At 35.3% G+C, this 17,396-nt stretch overlaps 1 protein-coding gene across 2 annotated transcripts in view; it reads right to left on the reverse strand.

The window, feature by feature from the left end:
* Positions 1 to 1,495: 1,495 nt before the first annotated feature.
* Oga (O-GlcNAcase) overlaps positions 1,496 to 17,396 on the reverse strand; it is a 29,161-nt gene continuing 13,260 nt past the window's right edge. For both annotated transcript variants that reach the window (XM_088272518.1, XM_088272517.1), the window contains exons 11-21: positions 15,962 to 16,481; positions 15,106 to 15,284; positions 13,476 to 13,543; positions 12,443 to 12,629; positions 10,957 to 11,131; positions 10,181 to 10,231; positions 9,589 to 9,785; positions 8,727 to 8,809; positions 6,642 to 6,834; positions 5,585 to 5,744; positions 1,496 to 4,624 (exon numbers count right to left, since the gene is read on the reverse strand). In XM_088272518.1, coding sequence (XP_088128644.1) covers positions 4,494 to 4,624; positions 5,585 to 5,744; positions 6,642 to 6,834; positions 8,727 to 8,809; positions 9,589 to 9,785; positions 10,181 to 10,231; positions 10,957 to 11,131; positions 12,443 to 12,629; positions 13,476 to 13,543; positions 15,106 to 15,284; positions 15,962 to 16,481 — 1,944 coding nt within the window. In that variant the 3' untranslated portion in view covers positions 1,496 to 4,493. The remainder of the gene's footprint in view (positions 4,625 to 5,584; positions 5,745 to 6,641; positions 6,835 to 8,726; positions 8,810 to 9,588; positions 9,786 to 10,180; positions 10,232 to 10,956; positions 11,132 to 12,442; positions 12,630 to 13,475; positions 13,544 to 15,105; positions 15,285 to 15,961; positions 16,482 to 17,396) is intronic.

Raw genomic sequence — 17,396 nt, forward strand, 5'->3', positions numbered from 1 at the left:
AACGTCACATATGAATGTAGTTAATTTTTGACAGAACATTATCAATTGATTTGGCATTAACTTTGTGGAATGATATGATGAATAAATATAAAACACTCGTACAAGATCACTTTCTTGTGTTTATTAATGTAAACACGACTAGTTTCGAGAACTACAGATGTTCTCATATAATACAAACTGAAACTGAAGCGCCCTTGAGGTAGTATTTTACGAAAATGGCGCTATGAGTTATCCAAATTTATTGTTATTTAAACTGAGTTTGTATTTTCTCCTGTTGATGAGAACATCTTCACAAGTGTTTTATTTTTATAATTTCAATCATTTTGACAGAAGTTAGAATAAAACACGGACAATATTTTTGCGGCAACTAGGCTGCAATCAATGCACTTATCTTGTGTAAAAAAACATGTTTTAGCAAATACGTATGCTTTTACAATATTTTCCATTTACAAATTGCAGATCTATGCTTTGGTCTTGTCAAACATAAAAAAAAACAAAAATCCGTGTTTTGTTTGAAAGCAAAATAGTGCTTGCACAATGATGATTAAAATTGGCAAAACTGGTCACACAGACAGTTTGATTCATTACAAAGATTGTCAAATCACAAAATGGCTACGCAAACAATGCGTTGTTAATTGTTCATCCTCTCCAAAACGAACAAATGTATACCAATAGATTTATCAAATCTATTCCATAAATTAAACTAGCAACAATATTTTTGCTATTGCTTGATTCATTGAGTCGATTTTGCACCAGTTTTCATACATGCTAACACATACAAATTTACAGTAAAAAAAAAAACAATTGTTTTACTAAAAGTAATACAGTTTATATAAGTATTACGTCAAGTGGAAGAGAAATAAATAAAAAAACAGTTTAAAGAATTATGAAATCAATTTCATATATTAAACTAGGAACAATATTTTTAGTATTGCTTGATTTTTTGAGTTGATTTCGCACCAGTTTTCATACATCCTAACATATTAAAATTTACAGGAAAAAAAATTGTTCTATTAAAGGTAATACATATTACATAAGTATAACGTTAAGTGGATGAGAAATTTAAAAAAATGAAGCATATACGGAATATTATACCAGCCAAATATCTGTTTTATAACAATACATATATCGCTCACTCCTTTCAACAACGTCATGTATCAAAAATCACAAATTTTTAGTTGTGCATATTTTCGAATGCCTAGAAAATGTACTATATCCCAACAAAAACGGCATATGTGTAACTTAATATTTACCTGCTAGAAGGCAGAAAGTGTTGTTTTTGCATTTTTAAGAAATGGTACTGTTTAATTATTTATTTAAATATACTAAATATATTTCAAATGGAGGAAAAATCTTCAGGTTTTACCTAAAAAGATCTGTTGCGCAGTTAAAAGTTGAATAAGTGGCTTGATATTTATTTTTAACACATTTTATTATATTCTTAAACTTTAAAAACGATCTCCTGAAAAATCAAGTTTTTAATACTGTTGACCTTTTTTTTAATACTGTTGCAAATGAAAATAGTTGATTTGATTATTGTCCATATTTGGCGCAGAAATGAAGACAGCGTGATGAAATAATTACAAAATGTGAGTTTGTATACTTAACTGTAACATTTTTATAGTAAAAGGTGCATATTTTTATACAATACGTAATTATTATAATAAATAGAGTAGAATACAAAAAGTCTATATTTTATACAAAAATTATTGCATGATTCTGCAGAAAGACAACAAGACGTATTTGCGCCAAAAATTATTTGCATGCAATTTTAGTAACATTTTTTCCACATTGATTTTGCTTACCTATAAAACTAATACATTTATTCTTTTTTCGTATTTCTAAGGTATTGCCCTGTATATTATCAACACTTTGTTTAGAGATCATTTTGGTGATGTCAAAGTGAAATTGATTTTGAAAACATAGTTATATATTGAACACCTTAAAAGTTTTTTCTTTTAATTAAAAAACAAAACAATCTTTAAAAAGATTTGACTAATATTTCAGATTTTTTAAAATTTTATTGATACCTCAACAAGGATGAATATGGAAGTCTGGGCATTCACAGAGCTTATAACCTGTCATCGTCTGATCACTTTATACACTGTGTAACATATACCGTTCTATCCATGATCGACAATTAGATTACTCAAATTTTCAGAAGGGGTATTTATCACAATTGATAAGATCTAATACATGTTAAACCATCCAATGACACGTCGTATACCCTGTAAATTCCCAGACTCTTATATTGTTCTTCACGTATATAGAGTTCTCAATATATATATATATATAGATGTCGTACAAAGTAACATGTAGTTTATCTTTTCAATTGAAGCATAAATAAAAATTCTAAAATTTGAGTAGTGAGGTTGCCAATCATGTGTAGAATGGTAAATGATACTGTGTAGAAAGTGATCACTTTAACCAGCCAATGAGAGGTTGTAAGCCCTGTAAATGCCCATCAAGATGCTCCGTTTTCTTTGCCGAGCTATCAATAGAAAAATCTTGATATAAATAACTTCTAAGTGGAGCGAATCCATAATTTGTGAACACAAATTTGGACAGACTCACAATATCGTGAACAAATATTTAAATTTAATGGCATTTTCGGCTCAAGTGGCTTGTGTTTAAAAATAGGAACCAAGTGATAGAGGGTTCGATCCTGAAAAGTCACACAACTCAAAAAAGGCTACAATTCAATCGAAAGTTTTGGTTTGTTCTTAAAACTAGGGTCATGAAGTTTGTGTCAATTTATCTTTCTGCTCCCAACATCTAGGTATAACAATCACTGATATAAATGGAAGTCAATTTCGAAGCGTAATATTAAAGTATGATGCACATCATACATACACAATATTGCACGAGGAAAACCTCCAATATACCAATAAGGTTTATCGATATAAAAGCTTTTAAAAAATAAGTATGAATACCTTAGAATATATCTATACTTTTCATGATATTTGAGGTTATTTTTACTATGTACATAGCAGACATATGACTATGTAAATGTAATACTAACACATAAAAAAACAAAAAATAACAGTGTAATATTAAACTAACTCTAGATAAAATAAATCAATCTTTTTTTGTTTATCTAAAATATCATATTTCGACTTGGATTGACATCGTATTCATAGTGTGATGCGGATGCTAGCTACCTATATTTAAAAAAAAAACTATATTAATATTGAGAAAAATATTTTCGTGCAATGTGAAATATGTCCGCCTCCGTGGTGTAATGGTCAGCGTGTTTAGCTACCGTGCTGGAGGTCCCGGGTTCGATTCCCAGGGGGGGGTGAAAATAAATACTAGTGATTTTACACTGTAATATTTATTTAATATTACCCTGGACTGGTTCCTGAAGCGAAGAGTGATCACCTTGCCTTCATGTAAGTAATGATCAAGATAACACTGCGTCAATTTGATGCAGTACCCTATGCACCATTGGCTACGGATAAGGGTTATAAGTAATGTAAATTAAGTTACAGTAAATTTATGCTTATTTAGGCGTAGACAGTGATGATACATATTACAATTGTGGAAACTTTAAAATATGTACATATATACAATTACAGTAAACCTCCCTATAACGTTGAGATAGGTACCGCGTTATCGGAGGGATCTTTATAAGGGGTTAATGTATTGATTTGAATTTTCACATTTTAACCAGCGGAAAAGATTGAAATGAGTCATTTAAAATTAAATTACAATTTTAAACCATTTACCCTATACATATAAAGCTCCCTCCGATAATGTAGTACCTATCTTAACCCTTACTGGTCTAATGTGGAATCTCATTCAACATCAATTTTTTGCTTTTAGGTCCATGTCAGATGTTATTCCACATTTATTTCATCTTTAGTATTATTTATTTAAATTTCAAGCTTACATTTTTGTCAGTCGTTTCTATTACAACAGTATGTGGAGCAGAGGACATTTTTTCCAATTGGAATTATCTACCTAGTCTGTCTACCTAGATTTTTTTTTAATGTTGGGGGACCGGAAAGGGTTAACGTTATAGGGAAGTTCACTGCAGTTTATTGCATAGGCTTTTCTTTTACATTGGATCGTTTAGTTTTACCTCCTTTTTTACTTTTTTTCACCAAAACGTTACTATCACAACTTTGAGTAACGATGGCACTAAAATCATCACTTGCACCACTGTTTATTAAATCACATCCAACCGTATTTGAAACACCGCTCGGTTGATCACCAACCGCAACGGGCGAAACGCGATTGTTTTTTAACCAGTTAAACTTCATAAACCTTGCGTTTCCGTCATATTTAACAATCTTATTATCTTCACTACCCTTTTTGGAGGTATTTTCCATGTTAGAGCTCAGCGTGCCCGGCACCATTTTGAAGATCCCGCATCTCAGAGCCAGGTTTTGCAGCGGGACGTTGAATATCAGCTTTTTGGTGGCGTTCTTGGCGTTCCTGAGAAATGGGGATTTCTTTATGAAGCAAATGGTCTTGGATGTGGCCGTATGCTAACAGTTCCGCCCGAGATAGACGGCGCTGTTGGTCGTGTCCTGGGTCAGCTCCACGAAGCCCAGCTTGGCGTAGAACTGGTGGACGAGGCTGTCGCTGGAGCTCACGCACACGTGCACGCCCAAAGAGCCTGAACAAATAATCAAAATTAATTATTACTATACTGAACATTTCGATATTTGGTGATGACACAAATTCATACGCAATGAGATATGTTTTAAAGAGGTACTCTGTTAGAAGTCCGCCTCCGTAGTGTAGTCAACACGCTCGGCTACCGTTCTGGAGGTCCCGGGTTCGATTCCCAGGGGGGGTCAAATGAATACATATAAGTGATTTTTTCACTCTAATATTTATTCAATATTACCCTGGACTGGTACCTGAAGCGTAGGGCTGATCACCTTTCCTTCTTGTGTTAACGATCAAGATGACACTGTGTTTGTATAATGCAATGCCCTATGCACCATTGGGGTGCAGATAAGGGTTTGAATTGAACTCTGTTAGAAGAATTTACTAGCTGTAGCAGGCCAAGCGTTGCCGTAACATTGTTACATTTAAATTTATATAGATAAATAAAAATATACTTGTATTTTAATGCAACATTTTATCAAAATTTCAAAGCAATTGGTGAATAACTTTAGGAGATTTATGAACAGAACATTTACATTATTGTTTATGAAGATTTTTTTAAAGACTAAGCAACAATAGGAATATGATGTCATATTAATGCAGCAGTTGGATATTGAAGAAGTAAATTGCAAATGTTTGATATTATAATATTTAAAATCGGAATAATTTTAATTTAAAGTAGTTTTGTCGAAATAAAATGTTGAATTTTTTAAACCATTTATCTCAAAAATAGTTATAAAATTCAATTCCACATAGAGCCCTATAAAATATTATAATATAAAACATCATCATTGTTCAGGCAAGTCTCTAAGAAATGACATTTTGTCAGTACATATATGATGCTAAATGCCAAAACAAAATACATCATATTTTGAGCAATAATGTTTTTGGAATCAAAATGTGTGCTGCAGAAAGAGAATAGTCACAAAGACGATAAATGAAATTTGTTGAGTAAATTGGTCACCATTAGATCTGAGTGCTGCCAGCAAGCAGGTGATGAGTCTCTTGGCGGCGGACTCGTCCTTGCAGTGCGGCAGTACGCTGACCGACATCACGGCCGGATGATGACGGCTCACTATTTCAGGGACAGAGTACTTGCTACTTTGGAAATACTTGTTCCATTCCTGTTGAAAAGAAAAAAAATCATTAATTGACTCGGCAGTTACTTTGTGGTGATATCCAGTCAATTTTAATTTAAGTTTCACTTGGTAATTACCACTTTTATCTTAAAATCCATTGTTGCATGTGTTTTCATGCATTCCGCATCATTTTCAAACACCGTATCGAATGGATTTGAAGAAAAAGTGGCATTTACCAAGTAAAACTTACTACTACTACTACTACCATCACGCCGTTTCCCCGCAGGGGTAGGCAGAGAGGATGGAACTCTACACTCTTCTGTCCTGACATACACTCCTCGCCTCCTTCACATCCATACATCTAGTCATATCTAGTCATCTAGACACCGCCAGATTTTAGGTTCTGATTGATCTGATCGTGCCTTTTTCGGTCTTTTTCGGTCGTCCACATTCTATTTAAGTATTAAATGTTAAAACAAACACTGATTTTTTGAGTCTACTAAGTTGTATTTTATCGTTAAAAAACACATGCAAATAAATTTTGTGACAATTGTTTAGAATAGTTATGGCATTTTCAAACGAATGTTTAAAAAAATCAGTATTTGATTTAAAATTTAATACATAAGTTAAAATGGAGTTCTACAAATTAAACGCCAAATCTACAAGTCGGTAGTGTAAAGGCAAAGGGGTATATCTGTCTCAGACCAAATTTTACAGGAGAGCAAAAACAAACTTGTGAAATTAAATGACTCATTTGTTTTATGTATTTTTATATATACATTTCTTAATAAAACTAAATAAGTATTGCAACTACAGCTATATCCTTTTGCCAGATTATAAAATACACTGTTTTAGAGACTTTATGGACTAACACTAATAGCACTACCCAAATAAAACTTTGAAACATGTTTTTAATAATGGCATTTGAATGAATTTTGCTACCTGCGTGGAAGCCTGGGGGCACTTGTCTGGTAGTTCTCTCTCCTGTCTCTTTAGGAAGACCTTGATGTCCGGCGCGCAGCAAGCGAAGCCCAGGACCTTGGAGGGTCTCGGATTCACCCCGTTCCAAATCCGATCTTCTTCCTCGATGACCATACACAGCTCCGGGTACAGGGCGAGGAATGGTTCTACCAATCTAAGGGCAGACATGAGAATGTATACAATTGAGAATGACATATTTATTATTTTTTAATTAAGGAATTTGAAATAGTCTACAGAATGCAGAATCTCGATATGTATATATATAATATATAAAAACCTTATCCGCACCCAAGTGGTGCATAGGGCACTGTGTCATATAAACGCAGTGTTATCTTGATCGTTTATACATGAAGGAAAGGTGATCAGCCCTCTGCTTCAGGTACCAGTCCATGGTAATTTTGAATAAATATTACAGTGAAAAAATCACTTATATTTATTTTACCCCCCTTGGGAATCGAACCCGGGACCTCCAGAAAGGTAGCCGAGCGTGCTGACCATTACACTACGGAGGCGGACATGATAAATACATATGTACATACATGATAAATACATGTATATACATATGTATTTATATACATATATTTGTCTGTCTCCATAGCTAAATGGTCAGCACGCTCTGCATACTGTACTGAAAGTCCCAGGTTAGATCCCAGGGGGGGTCAAATAAATAAAAGTGATTTTTTCACTCTAATATTTATTCAATAGTATTACCCTGGACTGGTGTACCTGAAGCGGAGGGCTGTTCACCTATCTTCATGTGTTGATGATCAAGATAACACTGCGTTTATATAATGTAGCGCCCTATCCATCAATAATATTCCCATTTAAAAATTTTTGAAGAATTTTAAGTGAACAATAGAATTATTCTTTTTTTTTTTTAACTCAACATAGATAAAGAAGAATATAGAAGTCTGAAATAATATGAAAAATAACTCCTATAATTGGAGATAATCCCGATTTGTGAACAAGTATTTGGACACACTCAAAATGTTGTAAAGAATAGAAATACATTTTTTTAAAAACCCTTTTGTTTTCATTCTTACAATGTCAGATTTGTCTAATAGTGATGTGTATGTGTGTGTGTGTAAATAAATGTATTGCTTTAATTTGATTTAAAAATGTTCCGCTGATAAAGCAGATTGCGACAAGTCAAAGCCATGTCTTTCTTTAAACTTTGTAAAGTTGCCATCTTGAATTTTCTCTGTCGCACTCTGTCTTATCGGCAGAACACTTTTTGAATTCAAAATTCAAAGAAATACATTTCTTTACTTAAATCTACGAATAATTTCGCAAAGTATTCTGCCGATAAAGCAGAGTGCGACAAGTCAGTCTTCTTAAAACTTTGTAAAGTTACCATCTTGAATTTTCTCTGTAGCTCTCTGTCTTGTCGGCGGAACACTTTTTGAATTCAAAATTTAAAGGAATACATTATTTTACTTATATACTTGGATGAATAATTTTGCATAGCGTTCCGCCGATAAAGCAGAGTGCGACAATTTGAAAATTTGTAATGTTGTCATCTTGAATTTTCTGTCGCACTCTGTCTTATCGGCGAAACGCTTTTTGTATTCAAAGTTTAAAGGATATACATTTCTTTATATATATTTATATGTGAATAATTCCGCATAGGGTTTTGCCACTTTTCCTACAACAGTGTTTGCCTTGATTGCCGTAATTTCAATTTTCTGAGTGGAGTCGATGCTTATAATGCAGTTACTCCTAAACATAATATATTATTAGATTAAAACCAATATTTTTAGCTTTTCCACTTTATTTTTATTTGACTAGCGACCGGGTTTCGTCGTTACCGACACGAAACCCGGTCGGTGGTCAAATAAAAATTAAGTGGAAAAGCTAAAAATATTGGTTTTAATCTAATAATATATTAAAAATGCAATTCCATCACGAAGTGTCAGTGGATAATATAAATCTCCTAAACATAAGGTTGTGTCCCATCAGGAACTATTAAATGTAGAATCAATCAGCAATTTTTTTTTAAATACTTGATGAATTCATAAAAATAAATTGAATTGCTCTTTTTTATACCTTTCTGCTGGTAAAGGTTGTTGTTCTGTAGGTTCAGAGTGATAGATGCCATTCTTCGACACCTTCTGACAAATGGAAGAAACCTGGAAACAAAATAAAGGTTATAAAAATAAATAAAACAAAAATCTTTTATATCCCATTCCAAATAATCAATAAAAAATCATTGATTGATAGATGTTGGAATGGAATAAGGAAACAATTTTTTTGTTTTTGTTTTTTAGATCGTAGTTGCATTTATTATTTACCTTGCTTATTATGTATAACGTTTTAAGATCATTAACCCTTTCTGGTCCCCCAAAATTAAAAAAAAAATCTAGGCAGACAGTTACATTCCAATTGGAAAAAAATGATTTGTATTCTGCTCCACATACTATTTTAATAGATACGTGGGACAAAAATGTAAGCTTGCATTTTAAATAAATAATACTAATGATGAAAAAATATCAAATAACATCCGACATGGGACCTAAGAGGAAAAAATCGATGTCGAATGAGATTCCACATTAAACCGGTAAGGGTTAAGTAAATTTTTGTTGCTTGTAACAAAAAAAGGAAGTTTTATTTTTTTTATGTTTTAAATCTGTGTTGGGAAAAGGAAAGAATGCAAGGCTGAGATAAGCATTATCAATAAAGTTAAGAAAGGTGTGTTGAGATGATTTGACCATAAAGAGAAGCTCTTGTGCTCGGAGAGGGACTTACACTTATTGTTTCTGTTTGTGAGTGATATGATTTATTTTATTATTTAAATATTGTTTTTTATTTTGTGTTTTTTTTCTTCGATTAACATGTATATAAGGGATTTAATTTATTTTTAGCATTTTAATGTCTTATTTTTTTTTAATATCTGTAGCAAGGTACATACTTGTTCTTTATCTTCCGGCTGGTAGGGTCGTATGGTGTAGAGCTCGGAGCTGGGGGAATCGGGCGCCTTGTAGGCCAACAGGTCGTTCCCCTTGTTGATGGGCAGGAGTCTCTGCAGATCAGCGGTCAGTCCGCCCTGGAACACCCACGGTTCCTGGTCTCCGGACATAAATGCCTCTTTCCAGCCTTTGGAAAACCCTACAAGTACAAGGTTTCAATTTGACATTAATTTTGTAAATTAAATAAATAAATTAATTAAATAAATTCAAAATCATAATTTTGCTGTAGATCCATCTACTGAAATTCCTAACTAACCAGCTAACTATCACACAGCTTCTCCGCAGGGGTAGCCAGAGAGAATAGAATGCATACTACCCTGCCTTTGCAAACATTCTTCGCCTCCTCCACAGTTATTATACAGACCTGAATGATGGAAGTTTAACTTCTGAAACATGTAGTCTTTAATGAAACTCAAGTGGTAACAAACAAGTGTTTTCTTTAATCATTGTAACATGTCTTACCACAAAGTTAATGCTGAAACAATAAATAAAATACAAGTTAATTTGTTTGATGTTGATATCGGTTATACTTACATGTGTAACCTTGCGTGAAGTTTGCAATATTAGGTGGGAATTTTCCGAGAGCTAAAACAAAAGAAAAAATGATTAGGTGGAAATTTAAAGAGAGCTAAAAAAAGAAATGATTAGGTAGGAATTGAGGCTTCCCAACTAAGCCACACCGCCCACTATAAAAGGACAGAATATATCGTGGATATATTGGCAAAAAACGTTAACTTTTTTGAATAATCCCTGTTATTTAAAGCTTTCAGCCTGAATAAAATACCCCCTATTAAACTTAAAGTTGAATTAACTTGTAAAACCACATAGATTTGACATTTCAAACTATTTAGTGTATTTTGCCAGTTTATAGAAAATTTTATAATACTGCATCATTAAGTCAAAATCCAAATCCGTGGTGTAATGGTTAGCCTGTTTAGCTACCGTGCTGGAGGTCCCGGGTTCGATTCCCAGAGGAAGGGGGGCGAAAATATTTATTAGTGATTTTACACTCTAATATTTATTTGATATTACCCTGGACTGGACCCTGAAACGCAGGAGTAATCACCTTGCCTTTATGTAAATATCGATCAAGATAACACTGCGTCAATACGATGCAGTGCCCTATGCACCATTGGGTGTGGATAAGGGTTAGAAGTGAAAATCGCATATTTTCGAGTTGACGTTGTTTGCCAGTACACCCACGATATATGAATATTTGCGAGTAGGGTAGGTGGCTACAGCTTACAGCTAGATCAGGTTCTTTTGTCAAATATAGAATCACTAAAATGCAACGGAGCAGTATGCATTACCCAGCCACTTGACGTAGGAGTTGAGCAGCTCGACGATGACTCTGATGTCCCACACGTAGCCGCACAGGTCGTGGGCCAGCTCCTTGTTAGCGCATCGCCCCAGCCGGCAGGAGAGGCGAGACACGCGGCCGCACAGCGACGAGAAGTGGCGGGCGTGGAAGTGCCACTCCTGGGCCTGAGGAACAACACGATGCATGACATATCGGGTAAAATAACAGTTCGTTCGTTCGAAATCGGTTAAATTAACAGACATTTGTTTGAAAATGCCATAACTAGGCAAAATAAAAGTCACAAAATGAATTTTTATGAGTTTTTTTAACAATAAAATGCAACTTAGTAGACAAAAAAATCTATGTTTGATTTAACAATTAATACATAAAATAACAGTATAATGAGTCGGGTTAGAGGTATAATGGTAGAGCCATCTGTTGAACATAATGGTGGGGACTGACCGGAGTCATTTGATCGTAACGTAACATGCGTTACGATGCAAGCATTTGTAGTCAGTACAGCGAGCCGAGCTCGTTCCGAGTACTCCATTCGTTGTTTCGATGCTCGATTTTCGGATGCTCGCCGCAAATGTTACGTTACGACAAAATCGGGAGGTCAGTCCCCACCTTAATACTATCCATTGTATAAAACCCTAAAAAAAACACAAAAAATCCCTACAAAATACATACTATAGATCGAAATGCTCCGGTCATTCCCCACCTTGACAACAACAAACCCGATACGAAACATTAATCATGGTGGACAGCGTGCTTCTTGCCACTGACACTTAGGACTTTTTGATCGCATTGTTATTTCATAGATTTTATAATATTTTCATTGCTTCACAATGCTAATGAAATAAAAAATACGCTTTTTAATTTAAATATAATCAGACAGAGCCCTGTACCTTAGGGCAGAGGTGAACAACACACGGAGCGGCAATGATTTTATATTATTATCAGTCTAATTTCACAATACATTTTTTTATGATGTAGATATTTTATTAATACTATATTTATGAGGAAAACTTGACGTGATCAAAGTATTTCAAATACTTGGATGTGGTCAGGTGAGGAGTTGGAATAATCAGCGGGTATGTATGAGCTTTGTCCGCCTTCGTAATGTAATGGTCAGCACGCTCGGCTACCGTGCTTGAGGTCCCGGGTTCGATTCCCAGGGGAAGGAGGTGAAAATAAATTGTGATTTTACACTCCAATATTTATTTAATACTACCCTGGATTGGTCGCTGAAGCGCAGGAGTGATCACCTTGCCTTCATGTAAGTAACAATCAAGATAACACTGCGTCAATATGATGCAGTGTTCTATGTACCATTGGGGATAAGGGTTAGAAGAAGATGTGTGAGGAGATGCATGAATATGGGATAGACCAAGATTGCTTGCAAAGACAGATTGGTGTGGCATTCTATTCTCGCTGCCTACCCCTGCGGAAAAGCTGCGTGATGGTTGGATAGTTTGTTTTTTCGGTTTACATACCTCAGATTTATTGATGCTGCCATTTTTGACATCCTTTGTAGAAGTAGCTAGCAGCACGGGAGCGTTACACTTCAACCAGTTGAATTCCTGGAGCAACTTCAGACCCTGACTTCCGTGCTCAAACGGAAGATAGAATAACTCGCACAACAGCATCAGGTCCTCGACATTCAACATGTCATCTGATTCACTAAAAATAATTAAAAAAAAACGAATTAATTCACAACATTTTGGGTATGTCCACAATTTGTTTGCAAATCTGGGTTTCTCCGCTAAGTAGTTATTTTTAAATTTTGACATCTCAACATGGATGAAGAAGAAAAGAATGCTTTCTCAGACCAATCATAGATGGCTCTCGTAAACTAAAACATGAAGCGTCATGAGATACATGATATATGTATCAATTTTAAGTAGCGTGGTTGTCAATCATGGGTAGAATGGTGAATGATACGTAGTATGTAATGTGGTAGATACCAAGTAAAAGGTAAATAAATATGAAGAAAAAAAAGTTTTTGCACGATAGAATGCAGTAAAAACCGATCAATTAAAAATTGAATATACCAAAATTTAAGAAACAAACCCCATGAAGTAATCTTTTTCAGAATATTTAAATTGCTGTATGAAATATTGGAGGGACTATAATTTCGTAATATTTTTCAAATTGTGCCAATATTTAAATAAACAAGCTATTACCGTTATATGAATATGTAATCCCTATAAAACATGTATCTGTAAAATATGTAATCCCTATAACGTAATGGACGTCCGCCTCCATAGTGTAGTGGTTAGCGCGCTAGGCTACCTGGGCTCGATTCCCAAAAGGGTCGAAATAAATATTAGTGATTTTTCAGTCTAGTATTTATTTACATCACCCTGGACTGGTATCTAAAGCCAAAGGCTGAACACCTTTGGTTCGTGTATTGAATGATCAAGATAACACTGCTTCTATAGAATGCAGTGCCCTATGCACCATTGGGTGCGTATAAGGGTTAGAAGAAGAATTACCTTCATGGCCTGTAAAATGTGAATTACATACCTGTCGTTTGTGTCGTGGTTTTCCATCATCGCTTCACAATTTCCAAGCTCGACTTGCATCAATCCATTCTGAAAATTAATATATAAAACATGAAATTAGCATACGAACAACTAAAAAACAAACACTGATGTAAATGGTGGAATACAAAATAACATATTGGGTAATTTGTATTTTATTTATTGTTTCGGCATTAACTTTGTGGTAAGACATGTTACAATGATTAAAGAAAACACTTATTTTTTACCACTTGAGTTTTATTATAGACTACATGTTTCAGAAGTTAAAGTTCCATCATTCGGGTCTGTATAATAACAGTTATTATACAGACCTGAATGATGGAAGTTTAACTTCTGAAACATGTAGTCTATAATAAAACTCAAGTGGTAAAAAACAAGTGTTTTCTTTAATCAGGGTAATTTGTAGATATGGTTTACTAGCAATATAGTTATTCTCTATAATTTAGCACTATTATTAGCTACAGTGAATTTCAATTTGTGCCTTGCAAACTGACAAATTCAACCTTCCAGTAAGGGGAGTACACTTGAGAGATCCCAAACCTTCTTCGGGAATGGTTTCTTATATTTATTTAGATTGGCGGTGACAGGGATATTGAAACCTTTTAAATGTAAATTCACAGTAAAATTAGGATACAATTTTGTTTCACATTTTCTATAAATTTAAAAAAAAAACAATAATAATTGCTTTGGAAGAAACGGTTTGTCAGGAAGCCTAGATGCTTCTGTATCAGATCTAGGAATGCGGTGGGACAGCTTTCAATAAAAGACCCCAGATCTATTCATAGAAATATTGTATATATGAATAATATAGAGCTTGTGACAAACCACATGCTATTGGAATGGTCACAGATTGACTGCGTGAATCGTGGTATGAATGATGAGAAAAATCCAGTTCACAATTGCTCTCTCGCTTCCACACAGTTGTGGCTCACAGTAGTTAGAGTGAAATAAATAAGATAATATAAATGACGGTTACACGGACCGTTGGACCATTGGTATCAATCGCGTGGCTTTGACCATATAATAATAATAATAATAAAACCCTTATCCGCACCCCAATGGTGCATAGGGCACTGTGTCATATAAACGCAGTGTTATCTTGATCGTTGATACATGAAGGAAAGGTGATCAGCCCTCCGCTTCAGGTACCAGTCCATGGTAATTTTGAATAAATATTACAGTGAAAAAATCACTTATATTTATTTTACCCCCCTTGGGAATCGAACCCGGGACCTCCAGAACGGTAACCGAGCGTGCTGACCATTACACTACGGAGGCGGACCATAGATCGTGCAAATCTTCTTCCTGGCCCCATCCTAACTTATCGTTTTTACAGACTGTTGGGGTTAGGTCTCCTCATCCTCAGGCTAAAGGACCTTTTAACTTTGGCAACGCCACCTAGGCCACGTCTTCGTATCATGTTTTCTCTCATCCATGGATTCTTTGGCCTTCCTTTAGATGTCATTCGAAGAAGATCCACGGCGATTGCCTGGTTCACAGTATGTAGATCGCGTGATATTTATATTATCAAAATAATAAATCGAAGATCACACATGTTGAATATTTAAAATTAGGTGATAGATGAATAAATATACAAAATACATTATTAATACCTCATTGGTGTCTGTCATTACAACATCGATGTCGTGGGAAGGACTTTCAGAGTTTGGCAAAAGGTCTTCGGGCTTATCTCCGGGTTTGAGTGCGCCTATCGAGGAGGCCACCTCATTCTCCGGAGTGCATTCCATGTCCGATTCCGTGGTGAGCAGGGGGCTCATGGTGCACGGGGATTCTGGATAAAATAAAAAACATAACTCAAAACACACCATGAGAAATCCACAAACAGAATGATAAAATTTTATATATTAAAACAACTATTGTATATATGTTCTTCTACTGTTATTTTTCTCGACCGGAGATCATGTTTTGCCAATGAAACCCGGTCACTGGTCAAATAAAATAAGATTGGAAAAAAAACTATATGGTTGCAATTTTATTATTTTCCATCCAGAAATGTCAGCATAGAACTTAAAATGAAAAAAGTCTTCTTAATACCGCTGTAATTTTAATATGATTTAATAAATGAATTTCAATTAATTTATTTTATATTTTCCTTAATTTCAAATAATTATTGTTATTGTTTTTTTTCTCTGAATATGAGAACAATTTTAGTAAATAAAGTAGTGTAATGGTCAGCACGCTCGGCTACCGTACTGAAGGTTCCTGGTGTGATTCCCAGGTGGGGAGTCAAATAAATATAAGTGATTTTTCACTCTAATATTTATCCAATATTACCCTGGACTGGTACCTGAAGCGGAGGGCTGATCACTTTTCTTTCATGTGTTAACGATCAAGATACATTTGTATGATGCAGTGCCCTATGCACCATCGGGTGCGGATAAGGGTATTGAATGAATGAAATAAAGTATGCAGTGGTATATAAAACAAATAAGTTTCATAAAATCTTACCTCCGACGCTCATCGCTCCGTTCTGTGTCTCCTTGTGATCCAGTTTATCATCGCAATCATCCACGATTATATCCGCGGAGCTGTCTTCGTCGTTGACAATATCGCACTTGATCCCGTCGCCAGACACCGGACTCCTCGTAACCGTCGGCACTTTGGTCTTCTCCTCCATATGGGAGACCCTCAGCTCTAGGCAGTCTGACACGGTGCACATCTGGTTTTGCGTGTTGGACATGACCGTGATGTTTGGCATCGCCGACACGCTGGAGTTCTCCGAGCCCTGATCGTTGGACGTGATTTCCAGCATCTCGGCTTCGGATGTCTTTGAATCCGGAAACGGTTTCATACCCATTATCGGCATGGGGATCGAGGACACCGGTATTTCGGAGGGCATGGTCATGTTGGAGGTGACCAGCTGCGGGATCGGATTCGGAATGGATTCGTTTGTGATGACTTTACTGGACGAGACAAGGGAATTCATTATGGGGTTCGGGGAAGGATTGAAGTTTTCAACGGCGGATACCTACAACATTCAAAACGCAATTTAGAAATTTCATTAATAGATTCGGCAGTTACTTTTCGGTAATATCTATCCATTTTTAGTCTAGTTTTACATGATAAATACAACTAATTCTTAAAATCTAATTTGACATGTGTTTATGACACGTGTACAAGAGTATGATTCGCGTCACACACGCATACACTGAGAAACGTTTGTGTATTGGTGACCTTATCCCCAATTTTTTCACAAACTATTTATTTCGGTCACTGCAAATGAAAAACTTTATATTATAATACTTTCATGTGATACATAATTATGCTACGGAGGAATACAAAAATTCTGTGCCCGTACCTACTATATTTTATATTGATATTCTCATTTTAAAGTCGAGTTGTAGTAAATACATATCACAGGGAGGGGAAGGTTAACTATGCGTATGATGAAATGATTAAAATAGATAGATGTAGATTGGTGCATAAGGTAGTGCAGACATCGCCAATCACATTCTCAATAACTGTGACGCACTCGCTTGCAAACAAAGTCACATGCTTAGAGGACCACTACTGGACTCCGAGAAGGTGAAGCTTTTACCACCAAGACAGGTTGTGAGCTACATGACTCACGTAGTTCTCGAGAGTGAGCTATGATACTGAGGGAGGTTCCAATAGACTTAATATGATCGCAGTGACATAAGGGATGCAAGATCCCTTGACCTCACAAATAAAAAAACTAAAACTAACTAACTATCACGCCGCTTCTCCGCAGGGGTAGGCAGAGAGAATAGAACGCCACACCACTCTGTTCTTGCAAACATTCTTCGCGTCTTCCACGTTCATACATCTCCTCATACATACCTGCCGATTTTTTCGACTCCTAACCTGACCACTTTCAAGTATTTGGCATACTTGATTGTGCCAAGTTTTTCTCGGTCTTCCT

Source organism: Brachycentrus maculatus, unplaced genomic scaffold (assembly GCF_059751285.1).
Source record: "Brachycentrus maculatus isolate JH-2025_06_01 unplaced genomic scaffold, ASM5975128v1 h1tg000503l, whole genome shotgun sequence".
Taxonomy (NCBI): Eukaryota; Metazoa; Arthropoda; class Insecta; order Trichoptera; family Brachycentridae; genus Brachycentrus; species Brachycentrus maculatus.